This window comes from Pogoniulus pusillus, chromosome Z (assembly GCF_015220805.1).
Source record: "Pogoniulus pusillus isolate bPogPus1 chromosome Z, bPogPus1.pri, whole genome shotgun sequence".
NCBI lineage: Eukaryota > Metazoa > Chordata > Aves > Piciformes > Lybiidae > Pogoniulus > Pogoniulus pusillus.
Window position 1 is genome coordinate 12309079 of NC_087309.1, and position 24612 is coordinate 12333690.

The 24612-nt window shown below is 52.2% G+C and overlaps 1 protein-coding gene across 1 annotated transcript; it reads left to right on the plus strand.

Annotated features, from left to right (window-relative positions):
* Positions 1–1997: 1997 nt before the first annotated feature.
* Positions 1998–23797, plus strand: LOC135173655 (carbonic anhydrase 9-like). The gene is made up of 13 exons (XM_064140725.1): positions 1998–2057; positions 2492–2963; positions 9779–9808; positions 11038–11208; positions 18082–18224; positions 18916–19008; positions 19289–19355; positions 19677–19834; positions 19981–20122; positions 22984–23007; positions 23151–23180; positions 23323–23416; positions 23545–23797. Exons 1-13 carry the CDS (start codon positions 1998–2000, stop codon positions 23606–23608), a joined length of 1548 nt encoding a protein of 515 aa, XP_063996795.1. The 3' UTR covers positions 23609–23797.
* The last annotated feature ends 815 nt before the right edge of the window (positions 23798–24612 follow it).

A 24612-nucleotide genomic window follows, 5' to 3' on the forward strand; every position in this document is an offset into this window, starting at 1 on the left:
CTTCATCTGCCATATTCAGTTGTCTTCTTCCTTTTCTTTCAGGATAAAGACCATTGATAAGACAAACCTCAGGAACATGAGAAGGAAAGAATACTGGAATTGTGTTCTACGATTTGTTTCCCCCACTCAGGCCTGTTTCCATGAGCCTTGGAAAATTAATATCTTCTTATCTGACCACAGAATCACAGAATTAACCAGGTTAGAAAAGACCTCTAAGATCATAGAGTCCAACCTATCACCTAATGCTTCTAATTAACTAATTAATGGCACCAAGTGCCTCATCCAGCCTCCCCTTAAACACCTCCAGGGAGGATGGTGACTCCACCACTTCCCCAGGCAGCCCATTCCAATGCCAGTCACTCTTGCTGTGAAGAACTTCATCCTAACATCCAGCCTAAACCTGCTCTGGTGCAGTTTGAGACTCTGTCCTTTTGTTCTGTCACTGGATGCTTGTGAGGAGAGCCCGACCTCCACCTGGCTATAACCTCCTTTCAGGTAGTTGTAGAAGAGCAATAAGGTCTCCCTTGAGCCTCCTCTTCTCCAGACTGAACAACCTCAGCTCTGTCAGCCTCTCCTTATAGGGTTTGTGCTCCAACCTCCTCACTAGCCTTGGTGCCCTTCTCTGGTGTTGGAAGGTGGATCAGGATAAAGTCAGCAGTTTGGAAGTACATTGATCCTACCTGCAGGTCACTGCTGGAGATAGGGCTCTCCAGAGAGGCCATGTGCACAGGAATGCCTCTGGCACAGCAGATGGCAGGAACCCACGGTGACAGGTTCAGCATCAGGTGACAAGTTCAGCACAGCAGCTTGTGCTCCCAACTGCCAGCTGTCTGGGAGAGGTTCCTTCTGCTTGTCACAAAATCCAGCCCCATCCCCTGCAGCATCTTCTGTACCACTTGACAGGTCTTAAGCTCTCTTGCAGTGACAACATGCCTATGGATGTGCATGTATTCACATGGACTGGGCATGTTCATAAAGGAAGGTGATGAGATGACCAGCAATTTGGGCTGAGAAACAGCTGGGACAACTGGTATAGCAGAAGTGTGTGGCCCATGGAGCATAGAACAGACCTGGACTCCAGCAAGGAGTCCATTACCTTGTCTGATATCTTCTTGAGTATTTACAAACTGCACACTTGAGAAAAGGAGTTCTCCCATTCCCTCCTGCATCACATAAAAAATACTTTGGACACAAACTTCCCACCTGATGCTTTCAGTTGATTTTGACATAATTCCACTATCCCCAGAGATCAAGTTCTTGTTCACTGCTCCTCAAAACCATACAAGCCAGAAAGCTGTGAGCATGGAGTTCACTTCACCTGGCTGGGCAGCCACACCTGCTTTGCTCCTTCCTTGCATGGAAAACCATCCCCTGTCCCCTAACATCCCTGGGGCCACGCATGTGCTATTTTTTATTCTGACTCTTTCATGATGCGAGAAGCAAAACTGTGAGCAAAAAGTAAGAGGAGGTTTCACCCAAGGTTTATACAGCAACAGGATGGGGGGTGATGGGGTAGTGGATGTGTTTCATTTTTTTGTTCCTTTCTTGACAATTCCTGATGCTTACTTCTCTTCTTGGCAAGCAGTGAGCTGACATCACCGTGATGCTCTGATATCTTCTCTGAGTTGCATTAACTAATTTAAGTCCACCCTCGTGTCTTGCATCCTTGATTACACCACCTATGCATCCTAGATTGTGCAACTTTTCATCTACCAACTCAGACTGCAACCTGCTGGTAACGTCCAAGTCACTCAGCACCATTCATTAAGAGCCCTTGAACTGTTCAAGATAGCTTCTGTCCGATAGTGCCCCCAGTTAGTGTCACAGCTAATTCTGTCTCATTACTGCTCATGTGCTTTCTCAGACAATTTATGAAGATGCTGAAAAGTAGCTCCCAAGAAAGATGCCTCTGGCACTTCCTTCCCACTTGAAAACTGACCTGCTGTCCTACCTTCCATTGCCTGTCTACGTTAACCACAGGATCAGCGTCTTAGAACATGAACCCAGCCAAAGACACCTGGTGTGGGATCTTGGTCAAAGCTTTTGTTGTGATCCAGGTACACTGCGTTAATATACTGAGCTGCACCCACACACTTCATACCATTGCTGAGCAGCAGGAGAAAGTCAAGACCTGCCCAGACCAGAGTTGTGCCATCCTCTAACCCTGACAGAAATGATTTGTTTGTTGGGGCTTTTTTTCCTTATCTGTACATCACTAAGAAGAGGGGACACCCACGTCCGAGGGATTCTTCACCCACTGGTGAAGAGAAGAGACACCTATTGCTGAGGGGTGCCTCACTCATCACTCAGAGGACACCCACAACTGAAGTATTCTTCACCCATCGCTGGTGGGAGGAGTCACCAATCCCTGAAGGGTCCCTTGTCGATCGCTGAAGAGAGGAGATACTGACCGCGGCGGCATCCTTGGCCCGTCGGTGAGGAGAGGGCCACCCATGACGGAGGAATCCCAGCTCTACCGGTGAGGAGATAGTCCCAGCTGAGGAGAGGGGTCAGCCGCCGCCGAGCGATCCGAGTTTCCGCCGGGGCTCCCCCGTTCCACGTGCAGGGCCCCCGGCCGTGTGCCGGGCTGAGGGCAGCCCCCGGGGTATCCCGGTTTCCAGCCCCGCGCCGGCGGCTCACCTGGCCGGGCCGGGCCGGTGGGCGGCAGACTTTGCCTCCAGCCTCTATAAAAGGTAACGGCGGCGTGAGTCAGAGCCGCCGCCGCCGCCTCGTCCCCGCCTGCTCTCACGTACGCGCAGCCCGGCAGGCAGGCAAGGCACGGAGCGGAGCTGCCGCCGGCCGTCCCGCATCTGCACCCGCACACTTGCTGGAGATGAAGCGCGCAGCGCTGCGGGTCTGCCTACTGCTCTTGGCCGCCCTGGGCCGCCCCGGCGCCGGCAGCGAGCACGACGAGAAGCACAGCGACGACGATCTCTCGCTCCTCTCGCACTCCCCGGAGCAAGGTGAGACGGGGGTCCCCCGGCTGTGCCCCGCTGCATATGGCACCCCGCTGCTGAGTTGGGGGTCCCCAACGCACGGAGCATCCCGATGCATGCTGCACCCCAGTGCTGGGTTTGGGGTCCCTGGTGTCTAGACACTGATATATGGGCACCCCAATACTGTGTGTCCGATGCATGGGATGCTCTGATGACACGGGGGTCCCTCCTTGATGGGTTTGGGATCTTTAACGCTTGGGGCACTCCAGTTGCATGGGGTGCTGGATTTGGGATGCCTAATGCTTCGGAACGGTCCTCAGTGCTGTAGAGCTTTGCACATGCTTGGTTTGGGGGAAGGGTGGGGAGCTGCTGTACCTCCTACTGCACCCTTGTTGAAGGCTCAAGTATGTCCCAGTATCAGGAGCCCTTGTGAGGCTGTGCCTTCCCAGCATCTCCTAGTCGTAACAGCTGCCCCCCCCTGCAGCACGTCCCTGCCTTTGTCCCTGCTCCCGCCAATTCTTTCGTGGCCCGACCCCTGCCCAGGGGCTGGGGGCCCTGATCTTACGTGCAGCTCTTTTTCTGCACTAAGTTTGTTTTTCTTCAGATCGGAGGTAGGGGGTGGGGAGCTGTCTCACGGCTGCTGGTATAGGGACAGCGAGGGCTGTGCAGCAGGCGGTCTTTTACTGGGACTTCTCGCTATGTCCAGCCCCAGCCCCCGGCATGATAAGACACCAGCCAGTCCCCTTTGCCCAGCAGCATGGCCTCTCGCCGCGGAGCCTGCTGTGCCTAGCTCTGCATCTACACTGTCCTCTCACAGCTCAGAGAGGACAAGCTCTGGTCCTGCCATGGAGTTTGGTGGAGGTCTGTCTCATGGCTGACAGTGGGGAAACAGCAAATCTGAACTCGGGACTGGGTGGTGGTGTGTGCCACTCCAGCCCTGAGAGCTCTCTTGCTGGTGGCACGGGGGCTTTCAGACTTCAGAGTTTCTGGTTCGGGGAAAAAGTCCTGGGTCTTTAGTCTTGCTTCTTTTTCTGACTGAAGACTCTGGTGCTGCCAGAGCTCAGCAGGGATTTTGGGGCAGTGCCGCGCATTTGCTCGCGTGGGGCTGAGCACTGTGCTGGGATGTTCCTGTTCCTGGCTTTTCTAGTCGCAGATTTGCCCGCAGGTTTGTTTCCCTGTCTCAGCCACAGCATGTCCTTGGTTTTGCATCTGGTAAAGCATTGCTCTGACCTGTACCGGGACAACTGCCCTACGGTATGGGACAGCAATTGTTTGCTGCTAGAAGCTGCTTTTGTTATTACAATGAAACATGTTTGTTACCAGACCCATTCTTGCAGGGCTGAGCACTGGACAGGAATGGGAATGCAGATGGTCCTTGCCACAGAGATGAAGTAACTCAGGCCACAGGGTGGGAGGATGTCAGGCATTCAGCATACTGGTGTGCTGTGCTGGCAGTAAGCGAGTGGGCAGCATGTGGGGTTTGAAATGAGCAGCTGAGGTGACTGGGATGGAGATGGGAGAGGTAAGTGAGGAGCTGGAGATGGTAGGGAGATAGGTAGGGAACAGGCCTTTAGCTGTACCATTACTACAGGCTGAAGGTCTGACTGGAGTCCTGTGACAGTGCAGATCTGGTGTGGGACACAGCAAAGCTGCTGCCAGGCACTAAAAGCTCTGTCTCAGTGCTAAGGCTAGGGGATACACTGGCATCTTCTTCCTTGAGACTTGTGTGTGAGGTAAGGCTGGTGGCCACTCAGCCCTGGGTGCTTAGCCTAAGCTGGGAGGATGTCACTGAGGCTTTGCCATGCGGTTGCTCTTTGAGGGGCCACTGGTGCGCTCGGAGATCCAAGCCCTGTGTTACCAGTGTCTCTGGGAAACAGTAACTAACTTTCCCACCGCAGCCTCTTTACACTTTTCCTTCCTACTGGGACCTGTCCTGTTCTGTGTCTTCATCTAGCTCATTCCCCGATGCCCTTTTCCTCCACCTGAGCTCATTTCTCTTGCCTAATACCCCTTATTAATTTCATTCCTCAGCACTCAGTTGTCCCCTAGAATTTCCCTATTTTTATCCCTTATGCTTTGATAGTCCTTTCTCTGCAGTGCGCTTGGATTGTTTTCTCTTTCCCCTGGCACTCGACAGGGCATTTAGGCTCACAGAGAGCAGGAATGTGCCCTAGAATAAATCCAGCCCTATACTTTCTTCTGTGGGGAAAATGGCCCAGCCTTAGGGCCCATAACTCAAGCAATCCTCCCTCAGGACTATAAAAAAAAAAGTCTCTGCAGTGACCTGTGCTGGAAGTGGCAGATTAAAGGCTGATCCCAAAGGCTTGCAGTGGGTGAAAGTTTACAAACACAAAGGTACATTAATATAGCCAGGCTTGAGAGGGATCAGTGCACAGGATATTGTCTGAATAGAGAAACCAGAGCTGTGGTGGCAGACATAGAGAGACACTCCTCATAGGATTCAGTGGAAGGATGCTCAGTTTGTGATCCCAGCTGCCCAGACCTTCTGCCTGTGCCATGCTCATCACAGAGTGGCCTAGGGAGTTGGCTGAGGGCAGTGTGCATACAGAGGCACAGCTCAGGTGCCATGATGAGGTTGCTGCTTTCAAGGGACACAGTGCTTGCATGAGTTTTGTGGACTAGGACCTGGCTGCTGTGGCTGGTCCCTGCTTCGGGATATGCAGTCTGTGCACCTCTGCATTACCTGCTGCCTCCTGGCTCGCCGAGTGTCAGCAATAACACCTCACTTCCCCACTTCTCTGGGCCATGACTTCTGCTGGTTCTTCCACAGCCTGGAGCTAATCTGCAACAAGGACTTCGTCCTTGGGAGCAGAGCAAGGCGATCATTCCCTGAAATCCTCTGCCAGGAGGTCTGTTCCCACACAGCAAAGAGAAGGATCTGTCAGGATCTTAGTGCTCCCTGTGGCTGAGCACAGGGCATAGCGTGCCCAGACAATTAGAGGGTTGGATATCTGAGCTAAAAGCAAGCCCACTCTCCTGCCCACTGTACACAAACCACCGAACTGCTGGAGTTCGAGGTGGCCGTCAGTGCAGCCGCTTGCACTGCTGCCAGGCAGCATCCACGCTGGGAACGGCACAGGAGTTACAGTGCCGTCAGACAGCCTGCAAAAGCTTCAGGCTTTGTATCCCCTAAAATGTGAAATGCTGAGGATAGAGTGGGGCAGAATTCTAGGGCAGACATAGTTTCCCTCCTTATTGCTTGGCTCTGCTGAGGGGTAGCTCTTGCTCTGTGCAAATGATCCTGAGCCCTTCAGGTGCGGGGTCCATTTCTGTGTCCCCACGGTGAAGTCTGCTAGGAGCAGCCTGATGCATCAGTGTCATTTTTTCTGCTGGCGTTTGCAGCAGCCCGTGGTTGTGACGGCTCCTCACCCTTCCAAAAGCTGTTCCTGCCCTCCCTCCTGGGCTGCAGGACATACTAAGCACTCTGGTAATGGCAGCTTGAACTCGGCAGGGAAAGTGTTGTTGCATGGTGTTGGATATCAAGGAAGCAAGAGAGACGACACTTGCCTCAGCAGAATGGGAGGGCCGAGAAGGAGTGGGCTACAAGGGGTTAGGAAGCACAAAGGAGGGAACAAGCAAAAGAGGGAAACTCGGCTGGATTGCAGGCTGGTGGGGAAAGGAGGGGGGGTGGCCTTTAGTGGTCATCTGGACCAAAGAGATTCTGTGTGGCTGAGCATGGAGACCTTCTCCCCTACAAGGTCCAGTATCTCCTTTTGGTACCCTACACTATGTTTTCCTGATGGGACCCCTGCAGAGTCCTGGGTATCTCCCATTGCGGCTGTCACAGCAGCAAGGTCGTTTCCTCCCAGATTTTTGGGAATGTGTTGCAGTGCCTGCTGAGACTGGAGATGCTCAGAGGCAGGGCATGCGAAGAGCTACAGTACCCTCTGCGAAGGTGCAGTCACATCTGTTGTGGTGAGTGGCAGCAGCTCATCAGAAAAGAGACCTGGCACCATGTGGCTTTCTAAGGGAGAGGACTTGTCCCAGCAGGGAGTGTGGGTGTCAGGCTGAAATTACGCAAATCGGCGTTTGGGCAGGGCAGTGGGTTAATGTTCATGGCTAAAGGGCTGCGAGTCTGCCAGTGCCCCCGAGCCGAAGGGACTGGAGTACTGCAGGGCTCCTCTGTGCCGTGCTGAGGTCATGGCAGATGTGCAGAACCTGACCCAGTACCCAGGCTGCGCTTGCCTTGATGCTCTCTTGCAGCACTTGATGTATATGTCAAGCAGGCCAAGCCTGCACAGCTGGGCTTGTGAGATGCCTCCCCTAGGTGAGTGGCCTGGCTGTGCAATAGCTGCACCCAGATCCACAGGATGGGGAAACACTCAAGTGCCTTCAGTGCATGGATAAATGCTAGTGGGTTTGCTTGGTTCTGATGCCAAGAGACCTGTGGGGGAGTCCTGCTGTGTTGGGATGGACAGGACTGACTCCTGGGTGTTCAGAGCTGTTGAAACGGGCCAGTGGGACGCTGCGAGTACAGCATAGAGCCCCACTGGTTCTGGGAGTAGGTAGCACAGTGCTAACACAGCAGGGCAGGTGCCAGCATGGTGCTATTGCTCAATCTGTGTTATGATGTTTGAGTTGCTCCCTGTCAAGACAGAGTCCCTGGAGGTGAGGAGAAATTGGGGTGCCAGAGCAAGCCATGCTGGTTGAGGCATGTGTAGTGAGCCGAGGCACTGTATGCCAGCCCCAGGCTGCTGTGCTGCCCCTGCAGCAGGACTGCCCCAAAGCAGTGCTCTTTGGGGTGCTTCCCCATGCTGATAGGTGCTCTGGCACTGCAGAAGGCTAATACTGACAAAGAAACAGCAAACGTGCTTTTTTGTGAGAGAACTATGACCACCTCATGCAGATAGTGCAAGGCAGGGCGGGAGACCGAGGACAGAATGTGGGAAGGTTCAGGGTGTTTCCAGAGCTGGGCCGGTGTGTTCTGCATTTTGGTGCATGGTCAGTGTCTAAGGAGCAGGCAACCTTTGCTGTGAGCAAAGTGGGCAGGATGAATCTCAGCTTGCTGCAGCAGAGCTGGGTGCATCGCAGGGTATTGTTATGCAAGCAGAAATGAAGAGGGCACTGCAGCCTGTCCTGGTGTACATGTTCCTGCCGTAGGCAACACTGTCGCATCCAGTCCTTTGCTTGCTGCCCCTTCTTCACATACCTTTTTGAGTATCCAGTGGTGCCCGGGCAAGTGAATCCCAAGAATTGCTCTTGAACATCAGAAGCTCTGCAAATATAAATAGCCAGAGATTCTGGAGGGAACCTTCAGGGCTGTTCCCTTCTCTGCAATTCCTGGTGCCCCTAAGCTCCTTCCATCCCTTCCCAGCCTGGCTTTGCTGTAGTCATCTGCTCTCCAGGGCAGCAGCTGCACCAGAGGCCCTCAGCAATGCTCGTGCATGGATCCTTGCTGACAGGAGTGCAGGGTCCTGCTGGGCTTGGGGCCTCACATAAGATGTCTGGGCCTGGGAAAGTGTATGCCTCTTCCTTTCTCACCCCTAAGATGGAATCTGCTACTATTAATAGCAAGTGAATGTTGATAGCTGTTGTAAGCAACAGGGATGGGGACAAGAACAGAGCCTGCTGAGTCCCTCCTGCTTTCTAGCTGGGCTGGCAGGTGTTTGGCCTCATCAAGAGAGAGAGAGGTGATATTGGGGCTGGACTGCACCTGCTAAATGCTTCTCCGTGCTCCTGCACTCTGAAGAGTTGATGCAAGTGGGTGTAGATGCTGTCACTTGTTGCTAGATGCATGCACTCCACCTCAGGTCTGCCCCTAGCCTGGACCAGCTTCTGCCCTCATAGGCTAGGACGTGCCAACAGCCTGTCTGCAATGACAAGCATGCTGGTAAAGACAAGCCAGAGGACTAGCCCATAAATTGCCTGTTAAGCCAGCCAGGACAGAGGCATAATCCTTATGGGACACATTTCTCTGCCTGGGGCAAACCCAAGCCCTGCGCTCCTTTGCCTGAAGCTTTTTGCATGCAGAAGGGCTGGTTATGGCCAAGGTGTTTGGACAGCAGTATCTCAGAAGAGGCTCTGGGGCACCTCTAAGGCCAGCTCCAGCGATGTGGTGGTAGCCTGGACTTTGCTGGCAGGTCTTAAAGAGAGTAATGGTGCAAGGGCTTGTGTGTGGATCACTGTTGGAGTCTGCCCAAGGAGATCTTTATACCTGTATATCTGCACACCAGGGACACCTCCAGTTGTGAGAGGCTCAGGCCAGTGTGTGTGTCCTGTGAGCGACATGGGAGGGGCAGAGGTCCTGGCATAGGCTCCTCTGTCACCCCTCCTACTTTTCCTAGGGAAGGGTCTGTGCATGGTTGGAGCCTCAGGCAGCTCAGTGTGGGAATTTGTGTGATCAGGTGAGGTGAGGGAGCTGCTCTTCCCCACATCCTCGCCACTGCCTTAGCACTGTAGGGCTACCACCATCAGAGACACTTGCCTGACTATTCTTGCTTACCGAGCCTATGCAGGGAAGCTGCAGACCTGCCTCTTTGAGCACTCTGTCATGGGACAGTAGGAAGGTTTGGCTATCCCACAGCTTCCTCAAGTGTGCTGGTACACCCCTCAGTGATAGAAGACAGTATCTGATTTTTTCCATTGTAAAGATGACAACAAAGAGGCTGTGAGGCTTTCCCTGTGGCTGATAACTGCAGGAGATGTGGCCCTGCTTAGAGGAGGCAGTGCCCTCTGGGAGCATCCCCCTTGGGATGGGAAAATGAAGGTGTTGGGAGCACAGTGCTGGCAGCACTGATTAACAGAGGTGTGTTTGATGCCAACCTTTCCCTTCCATTTATGTGATTTTGTTGTTTTATTTGTTTTCATTTCTGTTTTTCAAGGTCCTGGCCACAGTCACTGGAGCTATGAAGGTAAACAGTCTGCAGTTACTATGGGCTTTTTTCCTGCCACCCAGCAGTCCCTGGGCCTGAGCCAGCCCTGGTTAATAATTACAGGGCTCCTGTGCGCATTCACCCTTCCCTCCTGCCTGACCCTGACACTTCAGTGCATGAATGGGCTGGGGAGCCCAGGGTTGCTCTGATTTGAGCAGAAAGCAGGAGCTCTTCTGAGAGTTTCCTCAGCCCCCTGGGTGTATGTGGATGTCCGTTGGGGCAGAGCTTCTCCTAGAACAGCAACTCCCCTAGTTCTCTGCCAAGTGGGGAAACAGGCTGGGTTCTCAAGGCTGGACTTGCAGCCCATTCAAGGACTTTGACCTGCCTAGGCATTAGCTTGTGTCCTCATCTCTCTCACCTTTCGTCCCCATCCTTCCTGGCCCAGCCCTGGCCTGCCATCATGGCTTGGAGGTCTTCTCCAAAGCGCTCATGAAGGACATCACTGCAGTGCTAGTACATTGCAGTGATGGTAGTGGTGGATCAGGCCCCAGCAGCATCACCCTGCTTGGGGCCAGGGCCTGGTTTGCACCTACTGATGCCCATCTCGATCTTTACAAAAGTCCTGCAAGGGGCTGGGGCTGAGCTTGGGTTTGTACTGGACCAACACATCCTAAAAGTAACCTTCTGCAGTGCAAAGGAGGGTTTCTGGGGCAGTGGTCCTGCTTATCCCTGCTATGACACTGGTGAGAGTTGGCAGCTCAAGCAGCCACTCCAGCCACGTGAGCTGGCCCTTTGCAGGTCTACAATGGTGCAGTTAACCACTGGGAACTCACAAGACCTGGAGCTGTGGGCTTGTGTGATCCCATTGGCACTGTGTTTCCTTGCCCAAACAGCAGCGCAGATGAAGTGGTGGGTCAACACCTGCCAGGGGCCAGGCAGTGCAAGACAGCAAGCATTAGATGAGCTACAGTGCAGCAGCTCTTCAGCTTGCCAAATCCACTTGTAAATGATCTTCTTGCACTCTTCCCAAACACCCCAAAAATAGACTTTCCTGGCAGCTTACCACACTCCAAGACCTTTCCTGATACAGCTGTACAGTCACATGGTGACACAGAGCAGCTCCCAACCTAACTTGGTGGAAACTAACCTTACATACATAACTTACTCCCTGGCCAGTTTTTGTCCCTTACCTGCCACACACCAAACCTCTTTTCTGGTGGGTTCCTTGCCTGGGCAATCTCAAAGACACTCCTTCCCTTCCTTCTCAGACCGGGAGCACTGGGGTGCGGACTACCCAGACTGTGCCGGCACTTTACAGTCACCCATCAACATCGACACAGCCAAGACCATCTTCAGCCCACAGCTGCGGCCAATACAGCTCTCTGGCTACAGTCTGCCTGCCAAGGAGAATCTCAGGCTGACAAATAATGGGCATACAGGTGGGTACAAAGGCACAGATAGAGGATGAAATACAAGCAAAGCCTGCTCAGCCTCTCCCAAGAGGACTGAACTCTTCTAACGCCTTCCTCTGGGCTCTGGGAAGATATTACCTTGCAGGCTGCAGCTATCTTGCCTTAAAGGCCAAAGGGAATCACAGAGTTGTTGAGCCTTTATAAGGCTGTGTGCTTTCCTGGTTGGAGGGGAGAAATCAGAATGTGGAGGACTTGCCAGTCAGTACCTTTGGGATCTGACTCCAGTAATCTATGAAGACACATGTCTCATTTCAAAACGCGTCTCTAGTATTTCTGACGCAGGTTCGCAACCATTGGTTCCTCTGCTGCATTTTGTTTTCAAAGGACTAGTCACTCTGATGTGACTTAGCTTTTAACATACTCCTCTGCCAGCCTTTCAGGACATAGCACTGGCTACCTTCAAGTTTGTGCTTCAGGTTGCTGCCTCAAGACCTTGAGAAAATTTTGTATGTCCTTTCTTGCCTCTTCCAACTTTAACATTTTTGGAAGTCTGGACACAACTTACTCAGTATTTTATTATCAGCCTTGCCAGGCCAAATAGGCACAAAAAGTGCATCTCCTTCCTGCTCATCTCCTCTTGAGCAAGTTTGCTGTGGTAACTGTGGGGCATTCCAACGTGGCAGAAAGCAGTGTGAGAAGACATCAGTTCGGCAAGGCAGCCTGCTGGAACGCAGCGAGCAGCGTGCGTGGGGTCGGGCTGCACAGCACAGCAGGCTTGGCAGAAGCTTGAATAAAGCGGACAGACAGCAGGCAGGATGAAAAATAAAACTGAAGTTATATGTTTTCACCATCTTAGTCAGAGTACAATGGTCTTCACCTGGTGGAAGAAGCCCATGCTCCTGATGCCAGCCGAAATGGAGGTGGGAACCCAGACCGAGCTCACACAGAAGGATACGACGATGCAGGTCACAGGCTGCAGGGAATGCCTCAGCCTCTCTCTGGTAGCAGGGGGCTGTCCACGTTGTGAGCAGGTGGATTATCTGTTCAGACAAGCAGCACAGCTACCAAGTGAGGCTGAAAGACTGCAAGATGAAATCAAAAGGCTTAGGAGCATTAGGAAAGCTGAGGATGAGATTGGCTGCTGGAGCCAGGCTCTGCTTGCCCCAGAGAAGAGTCAGAAACACCCATTAAAAATACTGAGGAGCAAGTGCCCCCTGTACCCTTCCCCCAGCAGACTGACAGCAGCAACCTAAAGGAAAAGAGGGAGTGGGGGCAGTTCCATGGTCACGACAGCAAACAAACTGCTGCCTTGCCCACCACCACACACCCCCTCAACAACAAGCAATGGCAACAAGTTCCTGCTCGGCATGGTAGGCATGTTGCCTCAGTTATTCCTCTAAGCTCCCAGGTGCTCTTGCTGAATAGGTATGATGCCCTGCAGGTGCAGCCAGCCAATGAGGAAGATGAATCATCTGGCTTGGAAGCATTCCCACGGTTAAGGAAGCCCAAAGCCAGCATCCAAACATCTTCTATCAGAAAAAAAAGGGAGGAGTTGTTATAGGTGACTCCCTTCTGAAGGGAACAGAAGGCCCAATATCCAGACCTGACCCATTTCAAAGGGAAGTCTGCTGTCTGCCAGGGGCCTGAGTTAAGGATGTGGTAGGAAAGCTTCCTACCCTGGTACGGCCCACAGATTATCACCCATTATTAACCTTCCAGATAGGCAACAATGACCATGAAAGAAGGCTGAGGGCTGTCAAGAGAGTCTTCAGAGCCTTGGGTGAACTGGTCAAGGGAGTGGGAGCACACGTAGTGTTCTCTTCTATCCTCCCAGTTGCAGAGGCCAACCCAGAAAGACTGAGGAGGACCCACCAAATCAGTTCTTGACTTTAAGCCTGGGGCCACCACTAGGACTTTGGGTATTTTGACCATAGGTCAACTTAGAATCATAGAATGATGCCAGATCTGCTGGCAGCAGATGGGGTGCATCTCTCTCAAACATCTCTCTCAAAGAGGGGAAAGGTGTTTTATCACAAGAGTTGGCTGGGCTCGTTAATCAAGCTTTAAACTAGATGAGAAGAGGGGAAGGGATGAAAACAGGCTCGCTGGAAGTAAGCCTGGGACATTTGTGGGGCAGATGTTCCAGCTGCACTGCCATGTCAGGGGAGGTAGGGAACAATGAGCATGTGTTGGGGGAGATGCAAGGGCTATGAATGAGCTAGCACTCAGAGTAGAACCTGACCAAGTAGGTGCAAAGTGTAATGTAGGTAACCATGTCATCAGGCATTCATGTGACAAGCTGAGGGATGACACACCAGGGTTGGAGGGACGGAGGCTAGTAAGGACCTTCAGCCCGTTGTCCTGCAGCATGCTAGGGACATAGCAGCACAGACAAAGTCTCACAGAATCTCCCACGCTGCCAGGGTGGAATCTGTGTGCTCAGCTCACTGCCTGCAGTGCCTGTACACCAACACAGGCAGCATGGAGTGTAAACAGGAGTTAGAAATGCATGTGCAGTCAAGGGGTTATGATCTGGTGGCAATTACAGAGATGTGGTGGGACAGCTCACATGACTGGAATGTGCTCATGGGTGGCTGTGTCCTTTTTGGGAAAGACAGGTCCACAAAGCGAGGTGGTGGAGTTGCTCCTTACAAGAGGGAGCAGCTAGAATGTATTGAGTTCTGCCCAGGGGTGGATGAGAGGCAAGCTGAGAGCTTGTGGGGGAGAATTAAGGGACAGCCTAGCACAGGTGATGCTGCTGTGGGTGTTTATTACAGCCCACCTGATCAGGACAAGGAAGTTGGTGAGGCTGACAGCAGCCTCACGATCACAGGCCCTCTTCTCATGGGGGATTTTAGCTACCCAGATGCTTTCTGGAAGGTCTACTCAGCCAGCCACAGTCCAGGAGGTTCCTCCAGTGCATTGATGATAGCTTCCTGCTGCAAATGGTGGATGAGCCAACTAGGAAAGGAGTGCTACTGGACCTGGTAGTCACCAGTGAGGAGGGTCTGGTTAAAGCAGTGAAGGTTGAGGGCAGCCTTGGCTGCCAGCAATCATGGGATGGTGGAGTTCAGGATCTTGTGCAGCAGGAACAAAATTCCAAGCAGGATCATAACCTTGGACTTCAGCAGGACCAGCTATGGCCTTTTCAAGCAATTGCTAGGGGAGATCTAATGGGTCAAGGTACTAGGAGGCAAAGGAGCCATGATAGTTGGATAACATTCAAGGACTACTTCTTCCAAGCTCAGGATCAGAGCATTCCAGCAGGTAGGAAATTGAAAAAGGGATCCAAAAAACCTGCATGATTGAGTAGGAAACTGCTAAGCAAACTCAAGTGGAATAAGAGTCTACAGATCATGAATGGAGGGACTGAACACCTGGGGGGAGTACAGGGCAGCTGTCAGAGGATACAGAGAGGCAACTAGGAAGGCTAAGGCCTCCCTGGGATTCAGCCTTGCAAGGGAGGTCAAGGACAACAGAAAGGGCTTATTCAAATACATTGCAGGCAAAACTAACACCAGAGGCAAGGCAGACTCAGTGCTGAATGAGGAGGGTGCCCTGGTGACAGAGGATACAAAGAAGGTGGTGTTACTGCCTTTGTCCTTGCCCATACTGTTGGAGTCCTGAGAAGCCCCAGACCCCTGAGGCCCCAGAGGAAGACATGACAAAGGGGGACACCTTGGTTGGTGAGGGCTGGGTTAGGGATCAACTTGGGCATCCATAAATCCATGGGTCCTGATGGGATGCACCTGTGGGTGCTGAGGTAGCTGGCACAGGTCATTGCCAGCCACCCTCCGTCTTTGGTAAGTCACAGTGCACAGCAGAGGTGCCTGAGGACTGGAGGTGGGTAAGCATCACTCTAGTCTTCAAAAAGAGTAAGAAGAAGGACCCAAGTAACCACAGACTGGTCAGCCTGACCTCCATTCCCAGAAAGGTACCAGAGCAGCTTATCCTTGGAGCTGTCCTTAGGCATATCAAGGACAAGAAGGTCATTAGGAGCAGCCAACATGGTTTTAACAAGGGGCAGTCATATTTGTCCAACCTGATAGCCTTTTATGAGGACACAATTAGGTGGATAGATGATGGTAGAGCAGTGGATGTGGTTTATCTTGATAGCAGTAAAGCGTTTGACACCATCTCCCACAGCATCCTTGCAGCTAAAGTGAGGCAGTGTGGTCTGGATGGTTGGGTAGTGAGGTGGATTTGGGAATTGGTTGAAGGAAAGAAGTCAGAGAGTTGTGGTCAGTGGGATGGAGTCTAGTTGGAGGCCTGTATGTAGATGTAGTGGAGTCCCTCAGGGATCAGTACTGAGACCAGTTCTTTTCACAGGATCACAGGATGTTAGGGGTTGGAAGAGACCCAAGGAGATCATTGAGTCCAACCCCCAGTGTCTGTTCAGTGTCTGTTCAATGTCTGGATGAGGGCACAGAGTGCACTGTCAGCAGGTTTGCTGATGACACCAAACTGGGTGCAGTGGCTGACACACAGGAGGGTTGTGCTGCCGTTCAGTGAGACCTGGACAGGCAGGAGAGTTGGGCAGGGAGAAACTGAATGAAATTCAATAAGGGCAAGTGTAGTGTCTGGCCTCTGGGAAAGAACCCCATGGACCAGACTGGGGACTGACCTGCTGGAGAGCAGTGTTAGGGAAAAGAACCTGGAGGTCCTAGTGGATGGAGGGTTGACCATGAGCCAGTAATGTGCTCTGGTGGCCAAGAAGGCCAACACCATTCTGAGGTGTATTAGAAGGGCTGTGGTTAGTAGGTCGAGGAAGGTTCACCTGCCCCTGTACTCTGCCCTGGTGAGGCCATATCTGGAGTACTGTGTCCAGTCCTGGACCCTCAGTTCAGGAAGGACAGGGAACTGCTTGAGGGAGTTCAGCACAGAGCCACAAAGATGATTAAGGATATGGAACATCACTCTTATGAGGAGACACTAAGGGAGCTGGGGCTCTTTAGCTTGCAGAAGAGGAGACTGAGAGGTGACCTCATTAATGTTTATAAATATGTAAAGGGTGAGTGCCAGGAGGCTGGAGCCAGGCTCTGCTCGGTGGTGCCAAATGACAGGACAAGGGGAATTGGGTGGACGCTGAGGCATAGGAAGTTCCTGGGAAACATGAGGAAGCTGTTTTTCCACTAAGGGTGACAGAACACTGGGACAGGCTGCCCAGCAGGGTTGTGGAGTCTCCTTCTCTGGGGCTGTTCAAGACCTGCTTGGATGTGTTCCTGTGTGATCTGCTCTAGTGAACCTGCTCTGACAGGGGGATTGGAATGTATGAGCTTTCAAGGTCGCTGCCAGCCCCTAACACTGATTCTGTGATCCATCACCCTACAACTGAGTCCTGGTTGCTACTGGCTTTCTGAGAGCAGGCTGAACATGGTATGCCTGCTGCTATCTGCCGTTTGCCAGCCTAAGAAAACGTAGTGGAGAAAAGGACTTAAACTTACTGGCAGTGCAGTAAGGCATCCCCCTACCAGCCCTGGTAGCTAGTGAGATATACAGCAAACTCAACAGGTCAGGCTTACCATGCATGGTCAGATCAGCTGCCTGCTGTGCACACAGAGCTTTATATTATATCCTGCCCTAGCATGCCTGCAGAGTTAAACTAGTTGAGCTCAGTAGTTGCTATTTTAGACACCCTGGCATCTGATGTTGCTCAGTGTTTAGAAAAGCAGTCAGAGCATTCTCATTGGGGTGTGCTTATAAAGACGTGTGTTGGTAAAGATGCCCTTTTTTATTGTGGCAACTACCATTCTGCTTTGTGAAAAGCCATAGACCAACACAACAGTTGCCAACCCAGTATGATATTTGTGCACTTACTGTTTTTTTCTTGGCAATAGGAAGTGTATATGCTGTAAAAGCCTTCTAAAAGACCCAAACGTGACTCAGGTAGCTAATAGAAGGAATACAATGACTTAGATATCTGCCTTCACATTTCTTTTGTGTTAATTCCGGGGAAGGGAGCAGTCTCTCACTTCCCGTATTTGAGTTTTGTGTTTTTGAACTCGGTGGCAGGGAACATGGGAGACGACAAATGACTCATTAGAACCCTGTTACGTGGTTAATCTCAAATCAGTGCCCTAGATCAGCAATGTGACTAAGGGACACATCCCCTGTAGAGGAGGAGGGAAAAGATTTGGCACTAAAAACGAGGGAAAGGTGCTTAGAAGGATAGAACAGCCTTTCTCAGAGTCTGGGGATGTCTCCTGATAGTTTTGTCACATATCCAGACAACTAATTCAGCTTTTAGACTTGCCACACTGCAGCATGAGTTCCCTCATAGTCGGCTAAACAGGTTGAAATAAAATGCAAAACCAGGTATGTGTTTTCTGTACTCAGGCAAAATTTTAGTTCTAAGTGCTTTTAAAAGATTTAATGCTTCTGTGCCACCAGGTCCAGTGCTATCAGATACTCACAGGCTACTCCATTTGAGAGGTCTCAGTTTGCCAAGTGCTGCAGCTCCCTCTGTCCAACTGCCCTGTTCTCATTGGTATTCACCACTCTGCCAGTATCTGTCTCCATGAATTTTATCCACAGCCTCTTTTTATTCTCACTTGGTGAATAAATCGTTCAATAACATTTGGCTCAGAGCTGCCCCCCCCTAAGAATCTCTACAGAGGAGCTCTACGTTTTCTGGCATTTTCATAGCAGCTGTTCTTGAAGCTAATGTATTTACTGGAGTGTCTTACAACCCAAAGTCAAGAGTTGAACTCTTCCTGCATCAGTACAGCTCTGGGTATTGACTTGCTTATAGCCTCATGAAAGTTGGAAAGCAAGTTTGGTTTTGGTAATGTCTTCCACAAGACCAAGTGATGTTCTCCCTTGAGACATGTCCTCTGCACACCTGTGGATTGGACTGGGCTTTGTGCTTTACTGAAAACCCTCTTCCTTCTGCCTCTGCAGTTCAGCTCAATCTGCCTGAGTCACTGGCTATCACTGGCGGCTATGCCCAGCAGTACCGAGCTGTGCAGCTGCACCTGCACTGGGGCTCCCTGTCGGGACATGGCTCAGAGCATACCGTCAATGGGCACCGCTTTGCTGCGGAGGTAAGGAGCCTTTGTAGAGGTGGATTCATCCTCTCCTTTCCTCGTGTGCTGTCTTGCTTCTAGCCCGTGGACCTGGCTGTCACTGTGAATTCTGTAACCCCTGGCCAGGATCCCTGCTTCTCAGGCAGCTCTGCAGCACAAGACTTCAGTGTAGAAGGCCATGCTTTTGTGCTGAGCCAGACTCACACTGCAGCCTGCAGTGCAGGGACAAGGTGGAGTCCACCTTCCATGATTCTTTGCCTGTGAGAGCAGTGCAGCCTGTCCCTGCACTGCAGCCTGGTCATGAGCTGATGAAGCAGGAGCAGCAGTGGCCACTGGGCTGGGGAAGCCAGATCCCCAGGGACTGTTTACTCTGTAAACACTGTCCTTCTGCTCCCATCTGGTTTTATCCCTCCTTCTCTAGATGCTGTCCTCAAACTGAGCCTTGTTCTGCAGCATGACCCCTGGTATTTAGGGCAGAGTGCTGGTTTGCTTTCTTGGACTGAGGAAGTTCCTGCAGGCAGACCTTTACACTTGCTGCTTTGCAGCAGCACATATTCTCAGTACCACCATCATACTTTGCTCATAGGAGTGATGCTCATCTCAGGTGCATGTCTCTCCTAGCCCTTGCTCCAGCAGGCTGGAGACCCATGAAGATGAGAACCTCCCAGAGGCGGCCGTCCTGCATGGGAATTGCATGTTTCCCTTCCAGATTCATGTGGTGCACTACAACACCAAGTATGACAGCTTTAAAGAGGCAATGGTCCATCCAGATGGCCTGGCTGTACTGGGAGCCTTCCTGGAGGTGAGTGCTATAGACCAGCCCTGCGCAACAAGGAATAGGAGCAGGTGGAGGGTAGGACTGGTGTGGGCAGCCTAGCACAGCTCTGGGGGCTGGCAAAGATGCAAATGCTCCTGGACAGAAGGATAGAGCAGGCAGAGCAGCTCTGATAAAAGGAAGATGTCAGTGGGTTAGGGTACCTCCCACAAGGAGTGATTCCTCCCTGATAGCATTACTATCACTAGCTGGTCTCTCTCTGTTCAGCCTCCATCCCTGTCATCCCTGTGATGTGTCTGTGTTGTAGGTTGGGCCAAGGGAGAACCCATACTATCAGGAAATACTTGAGCACCTGTACAACATCCAAAATGAAGGTAAGGCCCAGTTCCACCTAGTAGTTTTCTCAAGGGCTGCAGCCCAGCAGAGAGATCTGCTGCAGCAAGCATTTGCCTTATGGTATGTGAGAAGAGCACTGGGCAGCTGCTGACGAAACAGCTCTCCAAGGTGCCCTTTGCTCGCACAGTCTTTCCCTGGCCTCCAGGGCAAACCCCTTGCTCGTTCTCCAGTGAACCAGTGTCAGCAGTGTGGACCCTGGCACATGCAGTGCCAGGCTGTCCATGCTCTCCACGCTGGTCCTGCTCATTGCCCTCCGAGGGGCTGCCCTGATCTTACTCCTGTGGTGTTTCTTCTCCCAGGTGAGGAAGTCATGGTGCCTGGATTCAACATTGCAGGTCTGCTGCCTGCTAACCTCAAATTCTACTTCCACTACAATGGCTCTCTGACCACTCCTCCCTGTTACCAGACAGTGAAGTGGACAGTCTTCAACCAGACCGTGCTGCTCTCTCGGGACCAGGTCTGTCAGGACACTGAGCTCCATACTGGGTCTTGCCCAGCCTTTCTCCACAAGTGTACACCATCTGCACTGACAGGTTCCCCGGGGCTCACCCGGCTCCAGAAGGTGGGATGCACCCCACTCTGCTCATGCCATTCTCTTTCCAGATGTCCATGCTGGAGATGACCCTGAGAAACGATGATGGCCAACCTCTGCAGGACAACTACCGGCCAGTGCAGGGCCTGCACCGGCGACAGGTGCTGGCGAGCTTCCAGACCTCCCTTTCCTCAGCAAAGCAGCTGCCTTCTGGTAAGCACATAGAATCATAGAATCATAGAATCAACCAGGTTGGAAGAGACCTCCAAGATCAGCCAGTCCATCCTAGCACCCAGCCCTATCCAGTCAACTAGACCATGGCACTAAGTGCCTCATCCAGGCTTTGCTTGAACACCTCCAGGGACGGTGACTCCACCACCTCCCTGGGCAGCCCATTCCAATGCCAATCACTCTCTCTGCCAACAACTTCCTCCTAACATCCTGCCTATACTTCCCCCAGCACAACTTGGGACTGTGTCCCCTTGTTCTGTTGCTGGTTGCCTGGCAGAAGAGACCAACCCCCACCTGGCTACAACCTCCCTTCAGGTAGTTGTAGACAGCAATGAGGTCACCCCTGAGCCTCCTCTTCTCCAGGCTAAACACCCCCAGCTCCCTCAGCCTCTCCTCAGAGGGTTTGTGTTCCAGGCCCCTCACCAGCTTTGTTGCCCTTCTCTGGACATGTTCCAGCACCTCAACATTTCTCTTGAATTGAGTAGCCCAGAACTGGACACAGGACTCAAGGTGTGGCCTGACCAGTGCTGAGTACAGGGCAAGAATAACCTCCCTTGTCCTGCTGGCCACACTGTTCCTGATGCAGGCCAGGATACCATTGGCTCTCTTGGCCACCTGGGCACACTGCTGCCTCATCTTCAGCTACTATCTATCAGTACCCCCAGGTCCCTTTCCTCCTGGCTGCTCTCCAGCCACTCTGTCCCCAGCCTGTAGTGCTGCTTGGGGTTGTTGTGGCCAAAGTGCTTGGGCTATGCCCACCTGTGGGGATGCAGAGATGGCATCAGATGCAGGAGCTGAGGCTTTGTATCTCTTACAGAAATGTGACATTTGTGTGTGTTAGCCCATTCTAAGCAGGTGACTTACAGTAGCCTTGGGGTCCTGCTCTCTCCCATTTCTGTACTTCTCTCACTCCTGCCTGGGACAGATTGGTTTCTAGGATCTATTTTATCTTTGGTCTTGCAGAAATAACAGTAGTGAGACTGGAGGATGTTTCTCAAGGCAAACAGCCAGGTCCTAGCACCATCTCAGCTGGCTTTTCATCCCCAAACACAACAGCAAAATGTAGTAGGACCTGCAGAGCTACAGGCTTGCAGCAAGCACCCTACCTCCAAACCCTGTGGAACAGGCAGGGCAAGGGACCCCTCCCTAAAGGCTGAGTTCTGCCAGCTGGGCCATGCAGTTGTCTTGGCTGGGCACCTGGTCCTCTGTGTGAAACTTCCCTGATTGCCTGTCCTCAGTTTCTCCTTGAAGGCTTCTCTTGTTCGTGTTTTCCATCAATGAGTGGAAATTCCTGCTACTCTCCAGGAGTGATTATTGCTCTGCTTCACTCAGTTCTTGCCTGTTTCTGCTCGCTGAAGGCACCGGGTTTTTTCTCTGTCCAGTGTTCTGTTTCTTGCTGGTTTTGATGGCATTTCCAGTTCTTGGGAAGACTAATACCAGCAGCATGCAGGCTTGGTCCCAGGCCTCTGGGCAACGCTTCAGTAACCACAAACAGCAGTGCAAGGCACTTCCATTCACCATCCCACCTGCAGCCGGATCACTAACGGCTGCAGGGTTTTAATCACCATGCTCTTCAGACTGGCCAGCAGTTTCCCATGTGGCACCACATCAAATGCTTCACTGATGTTGGGAGAGATAAAATCTGCTGCATTTTCTTTTGTCTAGAATATCACTTATCAAAGAAGGCTATCAGGTTAGGCTGGCATGCTCTATCTTTGGTAAACCTCTTAGATACTTTATCGTATTTTCCATTTACCTCCAAGCTTTTCTTTTACCACTTTCTTGCAGAAGCTGTTCCAAAGCCTCTGGACTCTGTGGCTGGGGCAATGAGGGAGTTGCCCAGCTCACCCTTTTGTTGTTTTGTTTTTTTTCCCCTCTCTTTCCTTATTTGTTATGTCTATCTAATAACCCCCGCTTAAAAAAAAACCATGAAACCTTTGTTCCTGGAGTGCCAGGACACTGTTCCAGTACTTCCAGATAAAGTTACTGATTCCACACTTTGTGTGTGTGGAACTGTTGGAGTGTTCTCCCCACCTCAGTGCTGATAACTGCCTGCTACAGCCCCAGGCTTGCTGAGTACCGAGACGGGAGTGATGTGGGGTCACGTCTTGCTTCACTTGCAGCTGCACCTCTTGCACCCACGCTTGTTGATCTTTCCTCAGCTGCCCTCAGTTCAGGAAAGCCATTCCTGCCATGAGGTGCTGGGTGAAGGTGGTTCCCCCACAGCAGCCACACGGCTGAATATGGCCCACAGATAGTGCCACTCTGCACACCATACCCGGGCTGTGTACAAACGATAGTGCAGCTGTTCCAAAGCCACACCGTCACACTAGGCAAATATTTGCCCAGCCCAGTTCCTGCCCAGCATGTAGGGCAATCGAGCCATCTCCTTGTGGGGATACCTTGCCAGCAACAGCCAGCTATGGCCTCCTGGGATGCTGCTCACTGTCACAGTGCAGGCAACTGTCCTCCAGGTGCTGCCTGCTGGGGTCACTCCATGCCCCTCTCCAGGGACTCCTGCAGGATCCCGTGCTGCAGTGCTCAGCACCCTGACTGCCTGCTTCCTGAGCAGCGGCAGCAGTGATTAGGGAGGTTCTGGCTGGGCCCAAGAGGGCTTTCTCATGGGCTGCGGTTCAGCAATGATTCATCTTGTTTATTTACCCCCCTCAGTGGGCATAACTCTGTCAGGGCTAGGATTCCTGCAGGAAGATGCTGCAAATCTGCAACTCTCCCTTGCCTGCTGGGGCATCATGTTGGCATCCCTGCTTTGGTAGCATGACTCAAAGCCTGACAGGCATAACATTTCCTTGGGCAACCTCTTGACTGTGCTGTCTCTCTTCCAGGTAATGAAGGCTCATCAGCAACAGGTAGGTGATGGGCTAGCCAGAACAGAAAACTGGGAAGAGGGTATACCTGCCTGGAAAGAGGAGTCCTGGCAGCTATATAGAGCTGGGGTGGCAGGTAGTCATGGGGGGTTCACAGGGCTCACATCCTCTTGTCTCCTTTGCAGAAGGACACTCCAGCTCTTCATTTCATGCAGGTAAGTCTGCTCAGCTGAGGTAACTGCCTTCCTGTCCCCCCTGTCTTGGGGCAACTGGCCTGCTTCAGCCCTGAGACATCTCTCTGGGCCAGCAGCTGCAGGAGACCATCCCTGGTGTAAGGTGCTTATGTTTGGCTTGCAGGGGATGTGCTGGCTGTGCTCTTCGGGGTGCTCTTTGCCATCACGGCGGTGGCCTTCCTGCTGTACATCCTCAAGCACCGCAGCCAGAATGCACGGTGAGAAAGGGGGGAGCTGCAGGAGGAGGGCCTGAAGGGTGGCACAAGTCCAGGGCATGAGAAAGAAGGTAGGATGGGTTAGCAGGTTTGCCGTGTCGATTCTAACACTCCCTTTACTCCCTCACCAGGCTGGACTCACCGGGCAAGTCCAAGGTCATCTACACAGCAGCTACCACTGAGAACACTGCATGAGCCCCATGCCTCTGGCACTCTCAGTCCTACTGGCTCAGCCTGCCACTCTTTCTCCCACCCTAAGCTGTGGGAGAGCCAGCATGCCAGCCCCACTTGGCCGCATGGGCTGCCCACACAGACTGTTTCCTGGGGATATTTTTGTTACAAAATTGGTAAAAATAAATTAAAAAAAAATATTAAAATGTCAAATTTTTGTCTCCTGTGGTGCCAGCCCTCTCACCTGTCCTTGTGCAAAGCTGTGGGGCAGGAAAGGGTACCAATGGAGCTGGACCCGGAGTGGAGAGGGGTGTGGAGTGACCCCTTCCCAACCAGCAGAAACAGCATTGGTCTCTCTGCCCTGGGCAGAGCTCCAGAGCAAGCAGTACAGGCCTCCTTGCACAGTCCAGCCCTGCCCTCCATCACTCTGGGACTTCTTCCTCCTCTTATTTGCACAAAGCGTACGAAAAACATGACAGCTTAGTAGGGCTGGAGAAAGGCTGAAGGTGGCAGAGCCACCACTTCCTTGCTGGCCAGCCCTGAATAGGAGAGACGTTATTGTTCTCTACAACTACCTGAAAGGAGGTTGTAGCCAGGTGGGGGTTGGTGTCTCCTCCCAGGCACCCAGTGACAGAACAAGAGGACAGACTCTCAAGCTGCACCAGGGCAGAATTAGGCTGAATGTTAGGAAGCTCTTCACAGAGAGAGTGATTTGCCTTGGAAAGGGCTCCTCAGGGAGGTGGTGGAGTCGCTGTCGCTGGAGGTGTTTAAGAGGAGGCTGGATGAGGCACTTAATGCCATGGTTTAGAGTTCAGTGATAGGATGGACTCAATGATCTCAGAGGTCTTTTCCAACTTGGTTAATTCTGATTCTTTGACCCAGCTCCTATAGCTCTACCATAGCTGGAGCAGTTCTAAAACCACTGTTGCGTAACACCTTTTCCTGGTGCCTCCAGTGCAGCTGGAGCCAAGCCCCAGGAAGCTCTACAGCCATGCCAAAATGATGAGAAAGGGATCTAGAACTGGGAA